This window comes from Varanus komodoensis, unplaced genomic scaffold (genome assembly GCF_004798865.1).
Source record: "Varanus komodoensis strain SLA01 unplaced genomic scaffold, ASM479886v1 scaffold7_3, whole genome shotgun sequence".
In the NCBI taxonomy this organism is placed as follows: Eukaryota; Metazoa; Chordata; class Lepidosauria; order Squamata; family Varanidae; genus Varanus; species Varanus komodoensis.
The window spans coordinates 24892805-24910169 of record NW_025336480.1 but is presented as its reverse complement, the minus strand read 5'-3'; the positions used below and the strand labels follow the sequence as shown (position 1 = coordinate 24910169).

General features: G+C 43.6%; 1 protein-coding gene across 7 annotated transcripts in view; it reads left to right on the top strand.

Annotated features, from left to right (window-relative positions):
- SPTLC3 (serine palmitoyltransferase long chain base subunit 3) overlaps positions 1 to 17365 on the top strand; it is a 106801-nt gene that overhangs the window by 61653 nt on the left and 27783 nt on the right. For all 7 annotated transcript variants that reach the window (XR_006417020.1, XR_006417018.1, XR_006417022.1 and 4 more), the window contains exons 7-8: positions 2414 to 2519; positions 6112 to 6331. Coding sequence is in view for 2 of the 7 variants with exons in the window: in XM_044454306.1 (XP_044310241.1) it covers positions 2414 to 2519; positions 6112 to 6331 (326 nt within the window). In the remaining 5 variants the exon portion in view is untranslated. The remainder of the gene's footprint in view (positions 1 to 2413; positions 2520 to 6111; positions 6332 to 17365) is intronic.

Sequence of the window (17365 nt, the reverse complement as noted above, 5' to 3'; positions counted from 1 at the left end):
GCAGTATTTTGATACTGTGGCCTTCTCAGTTGCTGGTTCCTATTCAAATGCACCTTTATTGAATGGGATATTTGGATTTGTTATTACTAACATTTCCTTAGCCCCAAAGCAAGCAAGTATAACCTTCTCACCCTGAGATTTTCCACCTACAAGTTAGCTCCATTTAAGTCAGATGTATATGTGAGTAAATGTTTATTATAATGTTTTACTTCTGAGAAGACGTGGTTCAGCTAGTTGTTTCTTGAGCAGGATAACAAAAGAAACAATCAAAAAGGCTTGGAAAGACACAGCAAACTATATTTTTTTCAGAGAGAGGAAGAAAGCACTCATAAATTAAAGAGGGAAGGAGACAGAATGGGGGACAGAAAAGCAGGAAAGCAACTTAAGGATCTTTGAACTGCCCAAGCACCTTGAGTAGCCTTGCATCCTTCTTCCTATCTATCTCCCTCCATGCTCCTTTCTCCCCAAATGTCCAGCAGATGTCTTGCTGCCAAGGAACACCCCTTCAGTGCTGCAATGAAATAAGTCACACAGAAAGAAACAGGAGGAGAGGAACAGTGGCCACAGGACTGGAAAAGGTCAGTTTACATTCTGATCCCAAAAAAGGGCAATGCCAAAGAATGTTCAAACTATCGCATCATTGCACTCATTTCACATGCTAGCAAAGTTATGCTCAAAATCCTACAAGCTAGACTTCAGCAGTATGTGGACCGAGAACTACCAGAAGTACCGGCAGGATTTTGAAGGGGGAGAGGAACTAGAGATCAAATTGCCAACGTACGCTGGATCATGGAGAAAGCTAGGGAGTTCCAGAAAAACATCTGCTTCATTGACTATGCTAAAGCCTTTGATTGTGTGGATCACAACAAATTGTGGCAAGTTCTTAAGAGATGGGAGTCCCAGACCATCTTATTTGTCTCTTGAGAAAACTATATGCGGGTCAAGAAGCAACAGTGAGAACTGGGCACGGAACCACTGATTGGTTCAAAATTGAGAAAGGAGTTCGGCAAGGCTGTACACTGTCGCCCTGCCTATTTAACTTATATGCAGAGCACATCATGAGAAAGGCAGAGCTAGATGAATCACCGGTTGGAAATAAGATTGGTGGGAGAAATACCAACAACCTCAGATATGCAGATGATACCACTCTCATGGCAGAAAGTGAAGAGGAACTAAAGACCCTCTTGATGTGGGTGAAGGAGGAGAGTGCAAAAGTTGGCTTGAAACTCAACATTAAGAAAACTAAGATCATGGCATCTGGTCCTATCACTTCCTGGCAAATAGCTGGGGAAGAAATGGAGGTGGTGACAGGATTTTATTTTTCTGGGCTCCAAGATCACCATGGATGGGGACTGCAGCCAAGAAATTTAAAGACTCTTGCTCCTGGGGAGGAAAGCTATGGCATATATAGACAGCATACGAAAAAACAGAGACATCGCCCTGCCAACAAAAGTGCATATAGTCAAGGCTATGGTTTTCCCAGTTGCAATGTATGGCTGTGAAAGTTGGACCATAAGGAAGGCTGAGCACCAAAGAATTGAGGCCTTTGAATTGTAGTGCTGGAGAAGACTCCTGCGAGTCCCTTGGACTGCAAGGTGATCAAACTGGTCAGTCCTAGAGGAGATGAACCCTGCCTGCTCTTTAGAAGGACAGATACTGAAGATGAAACTCAAATACTTTGGCCACCTAATGAGAAGGAAGGACTCACTGGAGAAGAGCCTAAGGCTAGGAACAATAGATGGCAAAAGAAGAAGGGGACGGCAGAGAATGAGGTGGCTGGATGGAGTCACTGAAGCAGTTGGTGTGAGCTTAAGTGGACTCTGGGAGATGGTGGAGGACAGGAAGGCCTGGAGGAATGTTGTCCATGGGGTTGCGATGGGTCAAACATGACTTCACTACTAACAACAACAACAACATTTATATCAGGTTGGATTGCACTACTTTGCTAAGAATGATTCTACCAGCAGAAAGCGAAAAGGAAATCTTTGCCAGTTCTCTTCCATTTGCAGCTCCCAGTGCCACTTCCTCCACTGTTCTGGAAATCACTCAACTGTCCAGAGCAGATATTTTTGTGGGAGGATAGGGAACTGTAGGGAGAAGAAAGAACTGGTAAAGATAACCCATCCTATCAATGGAAGCACTTTGCTGGATTAGAACACTTCTGTGACTGAGGGAAAGACACTGGTTCCAAACCATTGGTACCAGATTAGAATTACATATATTTAGCAAGCTGATATTCTATAAGTCTCCTAAACAAAACTGGGTTTTGCATTTCTATCTGTGCTATGCTCAGCTACTTTTATTTTTATTGTAAGGCATCTTGGTATTTTACGCAATGGCAGGATATAAAGATCAGTAATAGCCTGATTTGAATAAACATTTGATGCAGTACTTTCTTGTTTTTTGCAACTAGATGTACAGAGCTTAGAAAAGCTATTGAAGGACGCAGTAGTACATGGACAGCCTAGAAGCCGAAGAGCATGGAAAAAAATTCTTATTCTTGTAGAGGGCATTTACAGGTATGTAGAATCTGGCATTTCAATTGAATATGCCAGTGCAAATTAATCTGGCTAAAAAGAATCTAAAAATGAAGTATAGACTTGTTAGACGCATTTAGCTGTGTTGAACATAGAGTTCCAGTTGTATTCAAGGGCTTCAGTGTGTCTCGTGGGCTTTTAGAGTTTGAACAGCAGGCCACTCCCCATAGTGCCATATGCCACATCTCAAACTGTTTTCCAAAGTCCTTCTGGTTTCAGAAGAGGTTGCCTGTGTGGCCTGGAATGAGCTACTGTTGGAAAAAATGCAACCCCAAAATTCTTCTGGAGTGCATGGAATTAAAAAGAGAATACTCTTTTTAGTTCCCAGCCAAAGCTGGTGACACAGTTCATTAACCAGTTCAAAGTACAAGTTTTCTGACTGAATATTAAAGAGCAGCCAACTGCCAAATTTCACTGTTCAATGTACTGGACATTTTTGCGATATCACATTTTACTCTGATCTTTTACTACATTGATTTTTATTTCGCTGCTGTACATGTTAGGTTTTTAACTGTTTCACTATTCTTTTGTTGTTAAATTGTTCTTATCTTTACCTGCTTTGGGAATTTATTTTAGATTGAAGTATGGGCTATGGTTTACTAACTAAAGTAGCAAATGTGAATGCAAACAGTTCACCAGTTTCTGTTCTTCTGATTCCATGAAGACAGCATGAGGTATCAAAATGACTGATGCTTATTTCATTTATGCAGTAAGATAAATGTAGTAGACTTCCTCTAGTCTTGCAGAATGAATGTGTGTTGTTCAGAGATGGGGGTTAAATTGTTCATAACAAACACTGGCTGAAATGCTAGCAACATTGAGGTTGCTCTTTTAGAAAGCCTATGCATGAAAGCCATAAAAATGAATTTTCATAGCAAATGGTAGGTAAGTGCCTGAAGTTGAAACTACACGTTACTACTTGGTATAGTATTTTTTAACTTGACACAACTTGAGGTAGGCTGCATTTGTTTGTTATGGTTGTTGCTTTGGTGGGGAGGATCAGCTCAGAATTGCCCTGCCCAAAGTTTTTGCCTATACTGGGGGGAAAAAAAGAAACATAGGTCAGGTTCACATGTTATCATGGGATGGTTGTTTACTGAACAATCCAAAGTACTCTCAAAAAATGTTTGTGCTCACTACAATTTGTTTTTCTTCCTGTATCGTTCTCCCTCAGTCTTCCCATTGGTTCCCACAATTATCTCAGGCACCTTTGCAGCATAAAACCTTGTTGCCTAAGTCCCTGTGTGAATACTGTTATACAATTGGTTTTTGAGGTTCGCAGATAACTAAGAGAAAAGTCCTATCTTCATACATCACACTGTCAAATAGAATTAACTTTCAGAGCACTTACAAACTCAGAGCCATGTAGACCAGCTTTTGCAGAGAGAGGTTTGCTATTGTACGAGAGCACAAGGCCAACTTCCTACTTTTTAGCCCAGCTTACTCTCTTGTCAATGACCTTGTCAACTTCATCATCCATATTAGAGTTGGCCATGCTAAAGGCTGCTTCACTCTATCCTGAAATAAGAGTACCTGCTAGCAAAGCATTATCTTTTCAACCACTTTCAGCTCTCCAATCCCCTTCCTACTTGTCACCTCCTTCCCTTTTTCACTATCTTGATATTTGTGTCTTTTTGAGGTGGGGTTACTAAAAAGGGGTAAGGGTGATGAAAAGGAAGATCACAAGGAGTCACAAATGTCTTTGCTGCTCTGGCTGGGTGGCTCTTTAGATGTTTCTGGAAAGCCATGATAAAATCTTCCTGCTAAGTTTGGGCAACACAGCATCCCTAAAACAAGCCATAAATTCTCATTTTGGCTTGTCTGTGGAAAATAAACCCAGAAATCCTGCTGGGTTCATACAATATGACAAACCACCACGGCTGATCACAGGTTGTTGTATAATGAAAACCAGGTCATTGCCAGTATCTTCCCACTGCAAATGAAAAGCAGTTTGGGGAGATTATTTTTGATGTGCAAAATGGGAAGCAGCTTCTTCCCTACCTGTCTTTGATCTTTGCAGTTGCAGCCACCCTAGGTGGCCTTGGGGTGCATTTGTTAAAAGGAAACAACTGTGATTGCCATGTATTTCAGTCTTAAAATAAAACAGGAGATGTACTTCTTACAGGAAAAGCACCAATTGTTTTGGGGAATGTTTTGAAGATTTTTTTAAAATATGTACTGTGCATGGAAACCTCTAGATTTGTTTGTCAACTTTATTATTACTATTACATTGCATTTAAGTCCCTCCTTTTCCCCTCTTTTGAAGAACCCAAGATAGCTTACATAGCTCCATTTTATCCTCACAACAGCCCTGTAAGACATGTTAAGATGAGAGTGAGCGATGGGACCTAAGTCACCCAGTGAGCTTAATGGCCAAGTGGGGTCTAGAACCTGGATCTCCCAGGTCCTAGGTCTACCACATTGGCTTATTAGGATAAAATGACTGCCCGAAGATGTTCAAACACGTGTGTATGTGTCCATGCACATGTATTTGCATAGTACAGTTCACCATACAAAATTATTTAAATTATCAAGCCACCCAACTATAAAAACACAATTCATATCCTAAATTGATCACCTTTCTAGTAATACTGCAACATGTTGAATCTCATGAACCATAAGAATCCTGTGTTCTGATGTTAACAACTTGATGACTAATACTTGAGCAATGCAGACACCTGACTGGCTGTATTGCCAGTCAAATCACTATGAAGTATCCCAGCTACTGTTTTAGTGGTTGGACTGTGCTTAAAATGCAAGTATGAGCTGCTGCTGATAGGATTTAGGAACACAGTACTACCAAGGCATGTTGTTTCTAATTGTTGTGCACACTGGACCTTCTGGTGCTGTTTTTGATAAAGTATCGAAGGCAATTTGCGGTAGAGTGTGGAACGAAAAGAAAACTTAAAGAGCAAGCAAGCATGTTATGCTTAGTGTAACCATATAAAATGATATCATTATTCCTTTCTGACATACTGGCATCAAGCCATTTTGTCACACAAGTTCATCTGAAGGTACACCATGGCATATTTCAGATATATATTTATATCAGTTACCCCTCAATACTGGATAGTTTACCCAAACCAGTCTATGGATCTTTAAATAGGTTTAAACTAAAGCAGACATGCTTTATATGTTGCTCAAAACATGCATTCACACAACATCTCCTTCCTGCATTGTTCTTCCACTTTTCATTCCTGCCTACCATGAAAAGTATTGGACCAGAATGTGCAAATAGCAGGCACAACATGAAAAACAGCCAAAGATATAAAAAAGAAAACAAAAAGCTCATATTCAGAACAGTTTCTGAGAATGAACACAATAAGTATGAACACAATAACAGATTTAAAGCTCAGCCACCATTGTGGAACTCCAATGGAACTTTGTTTTTTGGTGGGAGTTTTGGGGGAGGGGCTGGTAATTGCTCATAAGTAGATGTGATTATGCTTCAGTTTTGTTTGGATAACATGGCCGGAGCTATTTAGAGCAATTAATTGCATGAGCCCTGTGTTATTATACATAAGTGGTGGTCATCCCTCCATGAGTGCTCAATAGTTTTCTTTGTTTCCCCTAGCATGGAAGGCTCCATTGTACACTTACCAGAAATAGTTGCCTTGAAGAGAAAATACAAAGCCTACCTCTACTTGGATGAAGCCCACAGCATAGGTGCAATTGGCCCAACAGGCAGGGGAGTTGTGGAGTACTTTGGAATGGACCCCAATGATGTTGATGTATTGATGGGAACATTCACCAAAAGCTTTGGAGCAGCTGGAGGATACATAGCTGGCAGAAAGGTAACAGGAGCATTCACTGGCATTTGTAGGTGTGCACAAATTGCTTTGCAAGTACTTGTTTTCTTGAAGAACTGATTAGCACTTGTGTTGCTGAAGTTAGTAGTAGTTCTCAAACCCTACAATAGTTTTTGGACATTTGGGTATATATTTGCACTGGACCTGAAAAACTCCAGTGTGTTTCCCATAACATGAATACCCTTCCAAATAATGTACTGTGTTGAAGTACATTATTTTAATGGTTTTCAGCTTCCTCTCCTTTCACTAGGTGGTTTTGTGCTGTTTTCACGCAGATTATAGTGTCATAAATATACAACTGTTTGGAAATTCCTCATGTCCCCTGCTTCTAAGATTTGACAAATTAAGTCAGTGGTACATTCTGTTGGTTTTAATGTAGTTTGGTCAAAATGGGTTAATTCAATATCATGCTAAAGGAAGTCCCCTAGTGCAATAGGACTTTCTTTGTTGTGGTCTTTGTGCCTCACACATATGTTGCATCTGCACAGTGTCTGCATTTGGGAAAATTCTCTCAGCTAGTATTATTTTGGGTGGGAACTCTGCACCCCTAATAAATAGGCAAAGTCCCCGCCCTATCGCCAGTCCACTTTCGACCACCATTCACTGTGCCTCTCAATCTACTTTCCGTTTTCCTCACATATATCTCATTGTCTCATATCCTTCTTAAATCTTAAATCTTCCTAAACCTTTTACTTTATTCACTTATATCCTCTTCTACCTTAATCCCATAATCCTCCTCCCCCCAACCAACCTTTATTCCTCTCACAAAAAAGTATATAAAAAACTCTCACTATCGTTTACTTCTCTTCTTCCTCTTTTACTTTGCTGCTGCTGCTGCTGCTGCTGCTGCTGCTGCTGCTGCTGCTGCTGCTGCTTCTGCTTCTGCTTCTTCTTCTTCTTCTTCTTCTTCTTCTTCTTCTTCTAGATAACACAGTTTTCTGCCTTTAGAAAGTGTGCACAATGTGGAGCGAAAATGCCGTCTTCAGACACGTGCTCACTCTGCCTGTTGTGTCTTGGAGAAGGGCACCAAGTAGACAAGCATCCACTGCCAAGACTTCACGAAATAGGCTCACAAGAATTGTGAAAGCATGCTGAAGAAAGATCTCTGGGACAGAGCTCTTATTCCCATGAAGGAGGCCACTTCTGGCAAACTTTCTACCAAAAGAAGCACCACTGAGTGCTCAAAGTTGGCTGCTCAGCTGATGGGTAAGGGTGCTGGGATTACAAAAGATTGTCCTGACAGGTCTCAGTCTCCTAAAAAACATAAGAAATGCAAGCATCTTCAGATCAAAAAAGAAAAATGTCCCAGGAAGGAGAAGCCGGAAAAGAAGTGCAAACAGCACTCCCATTCTGCCCACTCTGAGGTTCCACACCATATGGCAATGGAACTGAGTCCATTGGTACCAAGAGAGACTCTAGTTCGAGCCCCATCGGTACGGACAACTCTGAAACCATCTCCATGCTGTGTGGTGAGTCCATCACCAAGATGGAACAACTTCAAGACCATCTCTTTGCTCCCGAGCTAGTCCATCTGGATTTTGCTGCCCTGAACCTACACTGCACTTGTCCATCTTGGATGGAGTAATTTAGGAGTTTCCAACACAATCTCCAATACCATCTGAACTCTTGGTACAGATGATTGATGACTCTCAGGAGCAAGTCCAGCATCCCCACATGCCTACACTGTATGGACTGCCCTCAACTCGTACCTCTCCAGGTTCAATGCACAGATCCATCCATATGTTCAAAACCAAAGATCAGTTGGTACGGGAGAAGCCAGTATTGGATGCTCCTACCATTTCAAGAATATGGACCCAGATTTGCGTGGGATTTCTTCCCACCTTACGGATCTCCATATCCGATGCCTGCTTCACGCTGTAGACCACAACAGCCTGCAGATCTGCCATCGACATCCCAGGAGGAGACATCTGCTGCCCTTCCAGTGGGGGACAGAAAAGCTACTTTCTAATGTGTCAGTACCATCTAGGGCAAATGGTTGGTCTCCAGCTGGACTGGCGATAGGGCGAGGACTCCGTCTATTTATATGAGGGGAAGGGGCTGCAGAGTTCCTGCCAGAAGTATTAATAGCTGAGAGAATTTTCCTGAATGCAGGCATTGCGCAGGCACAGCACCCATATGTGTGATGCACAGTTGACCACTTGAAGAATGACAGTTATAGGTAAGCAACCTGCCTTTCTCCCTCTCTCCTCCCTGCTGTAGCCCTCCATACCACCCAGATATCTGATCTAACAGATTTTTCTGCCTGCCTGGAAATATGGTCCAGATGGTTCTCCTCCCAACCCAGAAAACTTTTCTGTAAGGTACACAGATGGAGGAGGAATTGTCCCCTCCCAGTTCCTCTGACAGAACTCTTTAGCGAAAGAATACCAGTGGGTACAACTCAACATAGCATTTCTAATTTATGTGGTTGCATATGATGATGAAGGGAGAAACACTAGCAGCAATTTGTATACTCCTAATGCAGTTCTTCATCATGGCCTCTGTGCATCACACATATGGGTACTGCGCCTGCGCAGTGCCTATGGCCAGAAAGACTGAAAGCTTAACGGTTTTTGGCAGGAACTCCACACCCCTCCTCCCCAGTGGTATGAATAGGGCGGAATGCCTGCCATTTCCTCAGTCTTCTTGCGACCACCGTTCGCTGTGCCTCGAGCCTTTCACCTCTCAGTTTGTATTCATTCTCTCTAGTTGATATTCTCTCTAGTTGATATTATCTCTTGCTGTTACGATTCCAAGTTTTTTCCCTCCCTGTTAGAAGTTTTCTTCTTATTCCTCTCTTCTACTGTTAAAAAAAAAACCAAAAATATATTACCTCCTTTTTTCTATCTACTTTTCTATCTTCTTAGTCTTCTTCGATGACGCAGTGTGTGGCTTTCCGCAAGTGCTCTCAGTGCGGGTCCAAAATGTCACCTACTGACCCGCACGATCTGTGCCTTCTCTGCCTTGAAGAAGGGCACAGAACCGATAAATGCAGCCATTGCTAGGCCTTTACCAAACAGGCGAGAAAAAATTGGGAAAATTGCCTGCGTAAACTCTTGTGGGACCACGCCCTGCTCCAATCTGACCAAGTGGCAGGCAAATTCGTTCCTCCATCCTCTGCTTCCACCACACCCCCGCCCCACCCGTCACCTGATGGTGCTCCTGTGCCGGAGGGTCAACGCTCCTCTTCATCTCTTCACAAACAAAAGGAGAAGAGGAAGCATAGCAGATCCGATAAGTCCTCAGGCCATAAGAAGCCTAAGAAGGACAAGACGGAGAAGTCGGCTCATAAGCCTAAGAAACCCGATCATCCCACGCATCATGATTCTGGTTCATCTGTTCCATCGATTCTGACAGCTGTCATGGTACCGACACCGACTGGACCGGTGCTCCAGTTGGCCATGCAAGTAACCCCGCCTGGGTCTCCAAGACGGGTTGTACGCTCAGTCCAGTCTTCCCCTGAGCAATGGGACATTCCTTTGCGGGGATCAATCTCCGATGGAGAGATTCGTGACTCTCCTCCAGTGGCTCGCTCTCCTACTCCTCAACCATCACCTGAGCCTTCCCCAAGGGCTGTTCCTCAGTAGGTGCGGTATCAACAGCACACCTCTAGCCGTCCCTCGGAAGAATGGGTGCAGCCGCCCCATAGGCCGTCTCATCGCAAGCCATGGGATGATTATCTACCCTACGACTACTATCCATCGGTGCGGGATCGTACTCTCTCTCCGGTACCGAGAGATGCTCCCTCGACCTCGAGAGCAGCTCAGTCCAGGTGTTCCAGCTCGCCAGTTGACTCCTCTTCGAGTTACCCGCCTCATTACGATTCAGACTCGGATGACTCCAAAGTGGTGTCGACTTCACCAGACGCGGTGATTTCTACACAGGGTCCCAGCTCACCGGAGGAACCCTATGTGACCTTTGGAGAACTGATGGCAAGGCTTACGAGGTCACTTGAGATCGAGGCCCAACACCGCTTCAATCCCAATACCGACAAGTTTTATGACATTGTCAAGGGTGAACAGTCAGCCGCCATCATTCTACCACTCATCACAACTCTTTGCCAGGCCATGATGGAGCCCTGGAACTATCCTAATCAGCCTCAACCCACCTCACGCTGGTACGAGGCCAAGTATCGAGTCCGTGAGCAGGATAGTCCATTCCTCCTGCGTCATCCGAGACCAAACTCGATAGTTGTGAAGTTGTCACAAGGATGCGAGTCGAGGGGACATACTACCCTCCAGGATTAAGAGGGCCGCAAAATTGACATGTTGACTCACCAGATCTATGCCACTACAGGACTTGGCCTCCACATTTCTAATTACGAAGCCATGCTGGCTCGATATCAATATTTTCTTATGCAAAAGCTAGAAAATATTACGGCTTCACTTCCAGACAAGCAGAAAGACCTGGCTTGGATCTTCATTAAAGAGGCCATGCATGTGGCAGTCCAACAGCTTACCACAGCAAGACATCATGTCGATTCCGACTCTAGAGCTCTTGTTGGTGCCGTTGCCCTCCGCCGTCATACAGGGCTCCAGAATTGCAATTTTCCGGATGAGACAAAATGCTGGATTGAAGAGATGCCCTTCGACGGTTCAGGGCTCTTCAACACACAGACGGATCACAAGATGAAGACCATCCATGAGTCGAGGGTTACAGCCCACCAGATGGAGGTCCCGAATCAATCCCGACATAAGTGGTCCTGTTCTCATCCATCTTATAGGTACCAACCGTACTCACAATTTACGGGCCACCAACAGTTCCAGCCCTGTCAACAGCATCGGAAGCAACAACAACAGCGCTTCCAACAGAACCGTCGCCATCCCAACTCCGACAAACGTCAACATTGACGGGATGAGCGAACCTCTCCTCTCCCCCTTAACCCACCTTCCCCTCTTCCTTTTGGGGATCAACTGCAAAGTCGACTCCCCATCTGGGAGTCCATCACATCTGATCAGTGGGTTTTATCCATCATACAGCACGGATACAGAATCGAGTTCGATACCATGCCCCTGCTGGGACCGATCCAATTTACACCTTACTCATCGGTTCTTGCTGACGAAGTTCAGCAACTTCTTCGTAAAGGAGTGATTCGACAGCTTGCACGCTCCAAGGGGCTCCACAGATTCTATTCTAGATATTTTACAGTCCCTAAACGGGATGGTGGTCTTCATCCAATTTTGGACCTACACGGGATCAATAGGTTCATCAAAACCAAGAAGTTTCGGATGACCATCCTTCAAAATATTCTTCCGTTGCTGAGGAGAGAGGATCGGTTCACTTCTCTGGACTTGAAAGATGCCTATTTTCATATTGGCATTCACCCGTCCCATAGGCGTCTTCTGTGATTCACTGTCGGTTCCGACCTGTTTGAGTTTAACATCCTTCTTTTTGGACTGGCTGCTGTCCCCTGGGTTTTTACGCAATGTATGGCCCCAGTGTGTGCACATCTCCGGGTCCAAGGGATTCAAGTGTACCCCTACCTGGATAACTGGCTGATAGTTTCCCCATCGCAGAAAGGCCTTCGGTCAGCGCTGCAAACTACTTGTACCCTTCTGGACAATTTGGGACTTTGCATTAACCATGAGAAATCGTGCCTTATTCCCTCACAGGTCATCGATTTCATTGGAGCTTGTCTCAATTCCACGCTGGCAAGAGATTTTCTTCCACTGAGTCAACAAGACAATCTGTGCTCTTCGATCCATCTGATCCACATGGACAGAGCTGTTCCAGAGCTCTCGATACAGAAACTTCTCGGCCACATGGCCTCTACAGTCGCTACAGTTCCCCATGCCAGGCTGCGGATGAGACCACTCCAGTTGTGGTTCAACAGACTGTTTCAACCTCAACGAGACTCGCCTCACCGCCTCCTCCGCCTTTCGACCTCCGTCCTCTGGACTCTATCATGGTGGACTGTGCGGCACAATCTAGCTGTGGGCGTCCCATTCCGTCCGCCTCACCCCACCTAGACTCTCTTCACCAATGCTTCCCTTACCGGGTAGGGAGCCCTATGTGCCAGCCTTCGAACACAGGGCACCTGGGACCGACAGGAGTCCACCAGGCACATCAATTGCCTCGAGCTCCTGGTGGTCTTCAAAGCCCTTCGATCATTCGAGGGCACTCTCCAGTGACATGTTGTACAAGTTGCCTCCGACAATGTTGTCACTGTATTCTATATAAACAAACAGGGCGGGACAAAGTCCACTCCTCTAGCCCGACTGGCAATGCAACTGTGGGACTGGTGCATCCCCAGGGACATAACCCTCCTCGTGATTCACCTGGCCGGTACCGACAACGAGAAGGCCAATGCCCTCAGCAGGCAATTTTCAATGACCCATGAATGGGAGCTGGATCGTTTGACATGCTGTCGCCTTTTTCAGAATTGGGGCTATCCAGACATAGAGCTGTTCACCACTCACATGAACAAGGTCTGTGAAGTGTACTGCTCCCATGCCGGCATCGGCCCCGGATCGACAGGAGATGCCCTGATGTTCCCTTGGTCCAACACGTTCTTTTACGTGTTTCCTCCGATTCCACTCATAACGAGGGTCATAGCCAAGATTGTCTACGATGGTGCCACGGGGATCCTTATCATGCCCTGGTGGTCCCGTCAACCATGGTTCCCCACTCTTCTCCATCTATCCGGCAGCACCCTTCTCCGACTGCCTCTCATACCTCATTTAATAACTCAACAGGACGGAGCTGTTCGCCACCCAGATCTTGCCTCACTCAGTCTGACTGCCTGGCTCATCTGATGAACCACGAGGTCTATTCAGTACTGGTGGATGCAGGCACTGCTATAATCACCCGACACTGTCCCGATACAGCTTCTATCCCCTCAACTCCAGTAGACTTCACATCGGACCTGAGCACTCTCCATCCCGATATTCAATATATTCTCCAGTCTGCCGTAAGACAGGCAACTAGGCGATCTTATGCGGCCAAATGGAAATGCTTCACATCCTTTGCGGAATCCAACACTTTTACCGCTTCCTCAGTCTCTATTGAGAATATCCTTCAATTTCTCTTATCACTTCATCAATCTGGACTTAAACCTTTGTCAATTAAGGTTTACACAGCCACAATTTCCCACTACCACGGGCAAGAGCAGGGTTCTTTGGTGTTCTCTCATACTATCATACGTCGATTCCTCAAGGGTTTACAGAACCTTCAACCACCAATTTGTCCGGTTATTCCTACTTGGAGCCTCGGTTGTCCTTCAAATGTTCACTCGAGCTCCTTTTGAGCCCCTGGCAACTACTGACTTACGCCTCCTGTCTTGGAAGACTGCCTTCCTCGTCGCAGTCACTTCTGCCAGAAAGGCTAGTGAACTCTGAGCACTTAGAGTAGATCCTCCTTACCTTAACTTTCATAAAGAAAAAGTCATTCTCCACACTGATTCGCTGTTCTTACCTAAGGTTGTGTCACCTTTCCATATTAACCAGGACATTGTCTTACCGGCCTTTTTTCCAACGCCTGCCACTCCAATTGAACGGTCGTTGCATTCCCTTAACGTTCGTCACTGCCTTGCCTTCTACAGGTCTCGCATGGAGTCTTTTCAAAAATATTACTGCCTCTTTGTGAAATATTCGGAGTATGATAAGGGTTCCCCTGTTGGTTCACAGAGGCTTTCAAAGTGAATTGTACAGACCATCGAGCTGGCATATCAACTTGCCAAGCTTAATTTACCTGTCATGCCCGGAGGGCACTCTACAAGGGCAGTAGCAGCCTCCTCTGCCTTTGCTGCTGGCATTTCGATTCAGGACATTTGCAAGGCTGCCACATGGACCACTCCCTGCACCTTTGCCAGGCATTACCACCTTGATGTGCGTGCCAGACATGACTGCTCCTTCGGCCGGGTAGTCCTTTCCTCTGTCCTCCAATGACAACACCGCCCACCTCCATGTCTGGTAAGCTTGTTAATCACCCATATGTGTGATGCACAGAGGCCACGACGAAGAAAGGCAGGTTGCTTACCTGTAACTGTTGTTCTTCGAGTGGCCATCTGTGCATTCACACAACCCACCCGCCGGCCCCACTTGGTGTCGGTGATTGGGTCTATAGGGTACCATCTCTTTGCTACTGTTCTTCTGTTATTTCACCTTTTTTCTATGGTTTAGCAACTTCCCTGCAATATCTCTCACTCCTGCGAGGGGGCGAATGTTTGGTCTCCTGTAGACTGAGGAAATGGCAGGCACTCCGTCCAATTTATGCCATTGTGGGGGAGGGGTGCGGAGTTCCCACCAAAAACCATTAAGCTTTCAATCTTTCCGGCCATAGACACTGCGCAGGCGCAGCACCCATATGTGTGAATGCACAGATGGCCACTCAAAGAACGACAGTTACAGGTAAGCAACCTGCCTTTCTCAAACACTTTTGAAAAGTTCCCCCCCACACACACACACAATAAAGCATTAATGATAGCCCTCTGTGGGCCTGTATAGTGCCTTCAAAAGCACTATGTTGCCAGAAAAATTGCCCTTCAGTTGAATTGCAGGTCTTACCAAATTACTAGATGCAGTTAAGCATGAATGGAAGCTGGAACATAGTATGCTTAGTACTGAAAATTTTCCATTTATACATTGCTTGTGAGTACATAAGCACGTCTTATCTCTGAGCATGGTTTTTGTCTGCATGAAAAATCTGAGGAAATTGTATTCAAATCTTTCACTTCAAGCCTCTTGAACCGACTTGTACTTTGCATCAGAATAACAGAATGCAGGTTGGATCACTTTTTTCATGAGCACGTACCTCTGAAATATGGCTGAGCCAACAGTATTTATGAACAAAGGTCAGGTTGGAATTACTGGGTTGCAGTTAATTCAATTAACTGATTAATTAAATGTTATAAAGTTTCTGAAGTGATGCCTTAGGATACAATTCATGTCCTGTGAATAGATAATATTAACCTAATTGAAATGATACAGTGAAAACATCCCATATTTAACGTGATACTTATCTCTGAACTTAACATAAGCACATTAATGCAAATCACATTATATTGAAAAATATGTGATAGTGTACTGAAAATATGCATTTATTGAATGTATTTAGGCTTATTTAGGTTATATGCCATGAAGTCATCTCTGACCATCCTTTGAATCAATATCCTCCAAAATGTCCTGCCTTTGATAGACTTGCTCAGCTCAAGTAAACTCAAGGCTATGACTTTCTTAATGGAATTGAGCCATTTCATTTACGGTATTTCCCTTTTTCTTCTGCTTTCAACTGTCTGTGGCTTTATTGTCTACTCTGGTGAGTCTTACCTTTTCATGATGTACCTAAAGTACAACAGCCTTGATGTAGGCATTTTTTATTACATTTGTTTAATTTGATCTATGACTCATTTGTTTGTGTTTCTGCCACTCCAGCTTTCCTTCAGCATCCTTTTTTATGCACATCTATTTTCTTCCTATCAACTTTCTTCATTGTCAAACTTTCACACTCACACATAGTAATCAGGAATGCAGTAATGTGGAAACCTTGGTCTACAATGAAATATCCTTACACTTGATGATATTTTCTAGTTCCTTCATTGCTACCCTGTCAAGTCTTAGTCTTCTTCAAATTTCTTAACTGCAGTTCCCCATTGAATTGCTGATTGAACCAAGGTATGCAAAATATTTAGTACTTTCAGTTTCTTTACTGTTGATGTTAAAGCTGTAGAATCCTTCTCTCATCATTATTTTTTCTTAATGTTCTGCTACAGTCCTGCTTTTGCATTTTCATTTTTTCACTTTAATCAGGTGTCATTTCAATTCATTACTGCTTTATGGTATCTTCTGCATTACTTAAATTAGTGATTTATCTTCTGCCAGTTTTTACTCTTGCTTCCTTTGATAAGAATCCATCTTTCCTTTTGATAAATTCTGCGTACAGATTGAACAGATAGGGAAGAAAAAATTATTTGTTAGCGATGCTGTACTATTTTTATATTTATATTTATTTCATTGTGTTGCCACCCTGAGACATTGTGAAGGGCGGGATACAAGAACTTTAAATAAATAAATATTAAACACCCTTGTCTGATGGTTTTGCCTGTAGGGAACCATTCTGTTTCTCCATATTCTGTCCTAACAATAGCTTCTTACTCTTGATACATGTTATGCCTCAAGGTAATCATATGCTGAGGCATACACATTTCTTTCAGAACCATCCATAGCTTCTTGTGATCCCCACAGTCAAAGACTTTGCTATAATCTATAAAGCACACGCTAATCTTCTTGTAAAATTATTTGGTGCACTTCAATAGCCAATGTATATTGCAATAGGATCTTTAGTACTTCTTCCTTTTTAGCATCCTGCTTGTCAGCATTTCTGACAGCACATAAGGCAGATTGCTTTGTTGCAACACTCTGAACACTGTGCTTGCAATGGTCCTATAATTGCTGCACTTCTTAATACAGTAAAACCTTGGTTTGTGAGCATAATTCGTTCCAGAAACATGCTTGTAATCCAAAGCACTTGTATATCAAAGCAAATTTCCTCATAAGAAGTAATGGAAACTCATTTGATTCGTTCTACAACCAAAAATATCAATATAAAATAATTACAATACTGTAATATAATGCAAAATAATAAAGACAATGCAAAATATAAAGAAAAATAAAACAAATTAACCTGCTCTTATCTTTGAAAACCTTTGTGGCTGGTGTGAGGGAGACAAGAGAGAAGAGGGTTATTGTGTAGGACAACTTTCAGTATCACTAACAGAATCACTGCTATCTATTGGCTCAATGGAATCTTTTTCTTTTCATGCAACTTCAACAAGGAAACTATCCAATGGCACTTGCTTTTGCCTCCTTTTGAGGATTTCACAGAAATGTGACATTGCATTGTTGTTAAACAGATTCATTGCTCGCACTGCTACAGACTTATTTGGGTGGTGCTTTTCTATAAAATTTTGTACTGTTTCCCACGTTTTACACATCTCCCTAATCTCATTTGAATTCCTCCGCCTTTTTTCTCCTCCTCCTCCTCTGTAGATGAGATTTCCTCCATAACCTCTTCCATCTGCTT